Here is a 9,854-nt window from a genome sequence, read left to right as displayed (position 1 = left end):
TGATAACCAACACCTGTCATCGCGCTTGTTTGCTATCACCCGTGGTAGGGGGTAGCCAAGGTAAACTACTAGGAAGCAAAGCTACTACGTTCAGTACAATTTCGCGCCACAACGTGATTGCCTCCAAAAAGCTAGTTTTTAGGCCACATTTGACTTTCACGAATTTTAGTAATTTTTGCTCAACTCCTACAACATTGGTGTCAAAGAAGCAAATAACCAAAAAACATTGGAGAATATGATGCCGTTTTGAAAAATCCAACTTATTAAGTATATTAGGGTGTTCCAGAACGAAATCTATCAAAAAATCAACTTTTTAAGGTTTTTCTGATTACAAATGTGATAATTACACATGTTTCCTTCAATTTTATTGGCACACGTTGTTCGGAGAAATTATAGCAGACAAGTATAGCTTTCAATTTCTGCCGAAAGAATTAAGTTTTGACATGCTTTAGAGTAGTTATGATTTTTTAAAATTCAAAAATAGTCGAAAAACACTAAATTGATTTGATGCACCTCTTAATTTCAACGGATTTGGCTGAAATTTTGACCAGTTACTTCTTTTAGGATGCCGATCAAAATATGGGGGTGGACTTGAGAATCAGAGAACATTTTTGAAAAGCTGGACAGGCCTATTATTCATCTTACACATTCACTCACCCATTCATTAACTCCCTCATTTACACACTCACTCATTAACTCACTGAATAACCCACATACTACCTCACTAATGCACTGAGTCCCACGAACCAGATCTTACATACTTATTAATTCACCAACTCACTTACTCACTACCCCACTCCCTGACTCACTAAATCATTTACTGCACTAATTCACATATCCTCTAACTAACATACTCAAATTCACGGAACAGCTCTTTGCACAAAGCTCTATAACAAACTTTCTCAGTCTGCAACTGACTTACTCATTAGAACTCACTCAATCTTGGGGCAGCTCACACTCACCCACATACCAATTCACCAACCTTCTTACTCATCCACCAACTCTACTTATCCGATTATGGAGAATGTGTTGAAGTGTGTAATCACTCTTATGTTGTCTTTCGGCTCCGTTTTGCTTCAAAACATTTGAGCTTTAAGCATGAAAGTCTTATAATGTTATAAGAGAAGGTAGCATTTTTTTGTTATTGAAAAATCTAGAACAAAAAAGTAAAAAATATATATGTACACTCCCGTGCAAAAGTTTGGGGTCACCCCCTCGAAAACATGGAAATGTTTTTCGGCCATATCTCAGCCATCTTTCATTTAATTCACTCGTTCTTAGACTTTTTCGAAAGATAAAGGGTTAGATTTGATTCGTAGGTATTTTTCACAAATTTCATATGAAATTTTTAGCATGAAAAGTTTACCTAAACTTACATGTTTTTCCTAAATCTGTACGAAAAATTGTTTTCCGTGTAATTCAAAATTGGATCGACCAAATTTCAAAATTAAAGTTGCATTAGAACCCTATTTCAAACCTCTTTGAGAGCCATTCATTAGATTTTAGCGGAAAAATTCATAATATAATTTAAATGAGCGAGTTAGGTTTATAAGTCACCCCTCAGTATGCTGCATCGTGCAAAAGTTTGGGGTCACCTTCCAAATGAAGTCTGAGTCGGATTTTTATTCAAATCTTCATTGTTTTTGGTGCAACTCCAATTCCTTCTTTGATGTTTGAATGGCAAGACACAAAAATGGTTATGAAATGTTCATAAACTAAGTTCTAGACTAATTTAAGGTAGAAATTTGTATATAAAATCAATACTAAATCAGCTAAGTTCGTTATATAAAGTGCGAAAGAGGATGAAAGTGAGATAAAAATGACTAATTCATGAACTCTACCCTGTATAACTGTAAGTGTTATAGCCACAATCATACCATTACCCCAAAATCCATAAGTTTCAGGAATGTTACATATTTTATTTTAATAAATATGCCATATCAAAAAAACTATCCCTTTTGCTTTGCACCAAAACCCAAAATCTTGAATGTAATAATACATTCCGAGAAATGACATTCGTTGTTATGGATTTTGGGGTAATGGTATATTTGTGGTTTTAACACTTACAGTTATATAGAGTAGAGTTCACGAATTAGTCATTTTTATCTCACTTCAATCCTCTTTCGCACTTTAAATCACGAACTTAGCTGATTTAGTATTGATTTTATACCCCATTGTCTACCTTAACTTAATCTAGAACTTAGTTTATGAACATTTCATAACCATTTTTGTGTCTTGCCATTCAAATATCAAAGAAGGAATTGGAGTTGCACCAAAAACAATGAAGATTTGAATAAAAATCCGACTCAGACTTCATTTGGAAGGTGACCCCAAACTTTTGCACGATGCAGCATACTGAGGGGTGACCCCAAACTTTTGCACGGTGACTTGTAAACCTAACTCGATCATTTAAATTATGTTATGAATATTTCCGCTAAAATCTAATGAATGGTTCTCAAAGAGGATTGAAATAGGGTTCTAATGCAACTTTAATTTTGAAATTTGGTCGACCCAATTTTGAATTACACGGAAAACAATTTTTCGTACAGATTTAGGAAAAACATGTAAGTTTAGGTAAACTTTTCATGCTAAAAATTTCATATGAAATTTGTGAAAAATACCTACGAATCAAATCTAACTCATTATCTTTCGAAAAAGTCTATGAACAGGTGGATTAAATGAAAGATGACTGAGATATGACCGAAAAACATTTCCATGTTTTTGAGGGGGTGACCCCAAACTTTTGCACGGGAGTGTATATGTTTGATTCTAAATACCTCAGGCATGAAAATAAATATAAGCGATTTCTCACAATGCTATGAAAACTCAAATTAACCCTCTAATACCCAATCCCGCCTTTAGACGGGGTATAGTTTGAGCATTTTTACAATTTTTGTTTCGGGGAAAATCAAATTTTTTATATTTTATGCTGATATTTAGGACTGTTTTGTATTTCTCAAAATAGTTTTTGGTGTATTTTAAAACGTATTTACATTTTTAAAAAATCATTGAAAAAATGATGTTTTAGTCACCTTTTAGAAGTCATGGTTTATTTTGTATTGAATCGCTACAATTAACATATTTTAAATTTTTCCCAAACCATTCTATCCTTGTTTAATAGTTTAAGGGAATCGAATACACTCCAAAATTATTTTTCTTAAAGTTACACGGAAAATAAAATTTTCGGTGAAAAAAATGTAAAATAATAATATTTCAAAAATAATCATAAAATCTCAAAATGTTTTCATCTCAAAAATTCCGTTCCCCAAATTGGCTTCCAGGAAAAATATTAAAGTGTGGGGATGTTCAAAAATAAAAATTAGAAAAATCAAAATCTGAAATTCACGAAATCGAGAATTGGAAAGAATCGTCTTCCAAAACATGTTTAAATCGATTTTAGATGACGAAAAATTATATTTATGTAGATCAAAATCAAAAATTCGGGTATTAGAAGGTTAAATTGGCCACTTTGTCGAAAGAAAGGAAAAAACGTTTTGAAACTTTAATCGCGTTTTTCTCAGTTTCAAGTTGTTCAACATGGGACAACTATGCGTAGAATGGCAGAACACTTTGTTATTGGACCAAATGTTCACACAATAACATAACGAATTTATTGAAGTCAATTTTTGGACTCATTATCTTTGGGGGAACCACCTGTGACGTAAATGCCTTAAAAAATATGCAAATTTTCAGCAGTTTCAACTTAGTTTATTATTCACTATCGATCAGCCACATCATAAAAACCTGTTTCGCCAGAAACAGAAGACTGTTGTAGATAGTAGTGAAAGCAAGAAACAGACGCTTTGCAATCACAACTTGGTTGACCTTTATTTTTGTTGAAAATGTGTTTCTAATACTTCCAGAGGCTTGTTTGTCCATTCAATTGACTTCAAGTTTGATAAGGTTGCCCTACGGAAAACAGAGAGAATTAGATTGGGAGTGACCTAAATTACACAACAATTTCATGCGTAATTACCACGTCTGCTCCTTCACATACACCCGGATGCTGGGACTTGGAAAGCCGTTGAAGTTGGTAGCGAATGTTATCCCATAGGCGCCGATGTTCTCGAACAGCATGTACTCGCCGATGTCATGATCTGGGAACTCCACATCTTCACAAACGATATCCGTAGAATCACAGGTTGGTCCCCAAATAGTGGTTTTCAGCAGTGGTTTCCCCTGTTTATCACTAGTAATCACGGGGATTACCCGAGCCAAGTCGTGAACCGCCCTCAAACTTACCCAGTCGAAAAGGGTTCCAAATACTCCATCGTTGATGTAATACATAACATGACGTTCGCCGTCCTCAGCATTTACGAATTTCTTCCCGTGAATTGTGGTGAACAACCTCACCGCAGATCCCGCATAATACCGTCCCGGTTCAGCAATGACTTCGACTCCGCACTGGCTTGGGAAAAATTGATCCAAAGCTCGATTAATTACTTCTGCATAACCGTCGATCGTCTTATCCGAATCACCCGGGAATCCACCACCAAGGTCCACCAGTTTGAACTGAAATCCCGCACTGGTCCCAAAGTCAAACAGCAACTTGGCTAACCTAATCGCTTCGTAGTAGCATTCGGCATCGTTACTGCCACACCCAACGTGAAAACTCACACCCACAATCTTAAGTCCTAGCTCCTTGGCTTTCTGAATCAACACCAAACCTTCCTCTTCCGCATCGCATCCAAATTTCTTCCCAAGCGAAATCAACACCTTGGATGAATCGTGCCGAAATCGCAGAACCAGCTCGGCTTCCGGATAGAACTGGGCAATCTTCTCCAGCTCCAATTCGTTATCGAAGGTCATCCTAGTAACCCGCTGCTCTTTGGCGAATTGCAGCGCCTCCTTGGATTTCACCGGATGAGCGAAGATTATTCGCTCCGGTTCGACTCCCAGGTCCAGAATTTTCCGGATCTCCGCCTTCGACGCGCAATCGAAACCAGTTCCCAAGCAGGCGAGGGCCTCCAGAATATACGGATCATCGTTGCACTTGACGGCGTAGAACGGCTTGACCCGCGGCATCTGCCGCAGCCAGTTCACATGCTTCTGCACAACGTCATCCAGATCGAGCACGTGAAAAGGATCTTCGGGGGCTGGCGTTTTCAGCAGTCCGTCTATCACATCTCGAATCGTGCCGTGCGACTGCAGCAGGGTAAATTCACCGCGGCGATCTTCTTTTAGGAAGCACATCTCGTTTGGGGGGTCGCTTTTGTAGCACTAACCGGTAGATTGGCGGTAGCACAAGTTTACGACTTTCTTGTTGATAAGTCGTCGCGGTTTGTCGTGATGAGTGAGCGCGTTCTTTTTGAGCAGAGGTTTTCAAACGACAAAGTATGCTAGTTTTTGTAGCTTAATAGAAAGAACGCATTTTTTTTCGAATCGTAAATTCAGTATCGTTGTTTCAATAGTTAAACAAACAAATAAATTTCCGTAAATCTATAAAATACAGCTCACCCCGAACATTTTTTCATTTGGAGTTTCTATAATAATATGAACCCCATCAAAGAACCTGGTTGTATCGAATGATAAAAATTTAAAGGCCGGCATGAATTAAAACTTTATATTCAAGAAGAGGATTGTCATCAAGCATTTCAATTTGCTTTCTTTCTTGTTTCATTTAAAGTTCATGCGTCATCAGAAATAGAATAGCAGGATTCATTTGAAGCTTTGGTGCCCTGATTAAAAATTCATATTCTGTTACTTATTTACTATGATTGTTTTAAGGACTCGTAAAACTCGTGGTTTGGCCGACAAAGCTATAATACAGGAGGAAAAAAGTTTTAACGTTTTTGATTTTCCGTGCTCAGACCTATTATCGTTTATTTCTAATCACATTGATTTGCTTTAGAACTTTTAGAACTCAGGTATGGCTCAGAAACATCACACGATAAGAAAAATCCAATGAAAAGGATGTGCACCGCCACCGAACGGTTTGAGCACATCTGCGCGCGATAGGCCAATTACCTTCTGGAACGTTGTTTGACTTGTTAAATGCTTGTAATCTACCGCGACGATTAAGCTGTCCGAGTACGCGTACAATGAGGAATTGTTAATTAGTGAAAGGGCGGTACATATGTAGCTATGGATGGGGATTTTTTTTTATGGAATTATGGCTTGCATTGTTTTACTAGTGTGAATTACTTGATTCTCGAGGCAATGTAATGCCTAACCAAATAGAAACAGTTTGGCAAGTTCGCAAGAACGCTCTTATCATTAACTATTCTATCAAAATTCAACGAAATGACATTTAAAAATGGTCCAAGAAAGCACGAAAGCGATACTTCAAATCCGTAATCATATAGGGTACCACTTGGATGATTGCTAGTATCTTGGGCAATTTTTCGCTATAACTCAGTCAATTCCAAATTCGACATGGTTTTTTTTAATTATTGTACTCATAATTTGCTCAAATCTTTCCCAACTAAGCTGAACAATACGACCAAGTTTCAGGCAATTCGGCCGACAAAATCCCATCATGATAAAAAGAATAAACCTACCATTAAGCCCCTTGCCTAATTTTTATGTTAACATACATGTAAGAAAACAGCTTCTCCGTGACGTTAGAAATTGTCTTCACTTTGTTGCTTTGTTTTGCCTTTCTCGTACACTAAGTGTATGGAAAGGCTATATGTTCACTCCAAAAATGACTTTTTGATAGAAGGTCCGGAGGGTTGAGTCACATACAGTGATAGACATTCGTTTAGTCGAGGCCAAAAAAATTTCAAAATAATGTCAGGAAACTCATACAAAAGATTTTATGATAAAACTTTTTTTATCGTGGTGATATCATATCTAGTACTGTTTTATAAAACATCACACTTACATATACACTGAAACAAAAACGAGGGTAAAAACTTTTCAAATGTCATTTTTTTCCTAGACATTCGTTTAGCCAAATTGTACAATTTTTGGAATTCCATAATAAAAAACTAACAAATTTCGAAAAATATCCAACAAAATCATTTTGTATGGTAACGTGCATTATAGATCGACTTGTAAATCATGAATTAGATCGTTTTTGGAAGTGTTGCCATCAAGGATCGGTATATTCGCCTCACTCCATTCATATTCACTCCTCTTATCTGAAGCGAATCGAGAAAGATGTAGCAAACGTCGTCGTGATCAAACACGCAACCCCATCACCAGTGGGAAGCAATGAGACAGCTGCTTGACATGAATATTCGTTGCCATTCGTCGCAGTTTGGATCGCAAGCGAATGAATGAATGGCGAATGGTGAAGAATGCTGGTGAGCGATCGAAGCGGCTATTATCATAAGTAGAAGAGAATTTCTGCATGTAATGCATACATTTTTACTGTATTGTTGCTGAAATGCTAGATTAGCAAAGAAAATAATTCGAAAACATCAAAAATTCGTATGCACAATATCAATCGCATCACTCACGAATCACATTCGCTTGCGATGCGAATGTGGACGAATGAGTAATTTCCAAGTGTGACTTCTCACCGTTCGCCGGAGTTTGCTGTCGTCGCTGACAAGCATACACACGAACTAAAGCGACAACCGTTCGCTGCTGACTGTCTTCGAATGTGGAAGAAGATGAAAAGTGGAAATCAGGAACCCTGGTTGCCTTATTAATTTTACATGCATCCCATATAAATATGTCATAATATTGTAAATGTTTCTAAATTGAGATTTGATGGATTAACAGAAAAAAATAACGCAAAACAACAAAAAATCAAAAATTGTTTTGATAAAATATGATGGTTTCACTTGCATGAATCACAGCGTTTACTATTACATCTTCTTATAGCTCCCAATACCCTCTAGACAGTATTCTGGCTAAAATAACATACATTGAATGGCTCAAATTTCGAGAAATTGCACCGAAAGTATTCAAATTTTTAGCATGAACTACTTCTTTCATAATTTAGACGTTCTTTTCAAATAAATTATGTTAAAAAAGAATGCAGTTCAATACTAAGACTCATTTATGATATATTTCTTCAGATTGAATGAAATAAGCCAATTGTTTGATCATATCTTGCATTTTTGTATTAATATCTGCTTTTAAATAAACAGGGTACAAAAGTTCTGACACTTCTTGCAGTTCTTTCACTTGGCAGTCTTCAAACTCATTTAGTAATGCTAGTATCAAACAGGTATACTCCACAGGCATTAGGGCACGTCTTTATTTCAAAGCAGAACTATTTATTTTAGCTTTTATCAATCCCATTTTAAGGTTTAATCAACCAAAAATCAAAATGTATTTTTTCATGACATTTTATGCAATAATTTGAACATTTCTAACAATAATTCTGTGCCATACACGGAGAATAAAATAAAGTTCTATCAATCATATTACGGTCGCGAACAAGCATATTTGTGCACTGACTTTTATATAAGCCCTTTTTGAGATTGTATTACGCATAATACCATAGATCGAAGCATACTAGAAGCTTAAAATTATTAGAATTGTTGAACTGAATGGAGCAAGACATATGCTTGACTCAATCATATTATGCATGCCTCAACAATTTTTACTGTTGGTGGTTTGACAGCTCATTTATTGTCATGATAGATTCAAGCATGTTCATGTTCAACTTAACCCTTCACTTGAGGGCCAAACTAACTATATCGGATGGTTGCTCTGAGCATGTTCAAAAAATCGTTCGGTTGAGGTTATGTTGTATTCCTAGAATCATCAAAAGCTTTTCAATTTAAAATAAAGATTTCTGTAATGGTCGTATTTAAGTGCAATATGTTCAAAATGTAACATATTGCACTGAATACCACCATTACAGGAACGTTCAAGTTGCAAAACAAAAATTCTTTATTTTCCTAAATAATGTTTATGTAATTACGTCTCTTCGGCCCATCAAGAGCTCCCCGGTCACGTAGTCCGTCATAGGGACTTTCGGTCCTGCGTTCTGTAAAGTGAACTTTTTGTGATAAATATCGTACGAAACACCAGCAACTGTCGTCGCATCCTAACTTCATCTGGGCATCCAGTCCGGCCTAGAGCTTTTCCAGCAGGTCGTCCAGTTTTTCGATTTCCAAAACCGCCCAAAGGCAACCGCTCACGAAGAATCTATGTCTGCACTCCGGCTTGCCCAGATTGGAGTCGATTATGTCCACAACTTGCCCTCTTTCCGGTGGTTGTCTCTCCAGTTTTGGTGCTACGACTGCTATATTTGTGGCCATCTTTCGATCGGTGGTCTGCCTCTGGAAAATATTAAAAAAAAAATACATTATGAGTTTTCAAATTCATGCCTATTACCGGTGGCACACTTACCTGAAGTGGTGAATTCCGCACAGAAGAAAAGCACACTTTTGAATCGCCCAGGAAATATTTAACAAGCAACTCGATTTTCAATCAAATGAAGACAAGACGACAATATCGCCGTCGTCACTTTTCTACCGCCGCTGCCGCCGCCATGATGAATAGCCTGAGTCAGTCTTGTTAGCGATCACAGTCTTTGACACCTTTTCGTCGATATTCGGCTGCCTTTGTATCCAACATTCGCAGCACAAGCGATCAAACCACTGTACGGAACAAAAATGTCAAATGAATGCGCTTGACCACGATTGCGTCTTCGGGAGATGGTTCGGTTTTTTTTATTCCTGTCTTTCCCACAAAGAGAGCTGTTTTGGAGAAATGTATGTGTCGTAATCGATTTATCACACACGAATAAACTAATATTATACCAATCTTATTAAAAATTGGCTGAAATCTTGCAAAAAGCTAGTATTAGACAAATGTCATCGTGTCAGATGACGATGATTTGATCCACTTCTTTGTTTATTGATATTCGTTCTGCCGCTCGTGTTGTGTGTAAGAGGTAGCGGTCGCGCTCGAATGAAACAAAGCAAGCTGACACCCGACCGCGG

The 9,854-nt window shown here is 37.1% G+C and overlaps 1 protein-coding gene across 1 annotated transcript; it reads right to left on the bottom strand.

Moving 5' to 3' along the window:
- Positions 1-3,692: 3,692 nt before the first annotated feature.
- On the bottom strand, positions 3,693-5,247 carry LOC109433512 (ornithine decarboxylase). Its single transcript, XM_029876366.2, has 2 exons — positions 3,977-5,247; positions 3,693-3,909 (listed from the first exon to the last, which is right to left on the bottom strand). Exons 1-2 carry the CDS (start codon positions 5,191-5,193, stop codon positions 3,828-3,830), a joined length of 1,299 nt encoding a protein of 432 aa, XP_029732226.1. The 5' UTR covers positions 5,194-5,247; the 3' UTR covers positions 3,693-3,827.
- Between the last annotated feature and the right edge of the window lie 4,607 nt (positions 5,248-9,854).

The sequence above is a fragment of the Aedes albopictus genome, chromosome 3 (assembly GCF_035046485.1).
Source record: "Aedes albopictus strain Foshan chromosome 3, AalbF5, whole genome shotgun sequence".
NCBI classification, from domain to species: domain Eukaryota; kingdom Metazoa; phylum Arthropoda; class Insecta; order Diptera; family Culicidae; genus Aedes; species Aedes albopictus.
The sequence above is the reverse complement of the archived record's forward strand: the minus strand, read 5'-3'. Positions and strand labels throughout refer to the sequence as shown.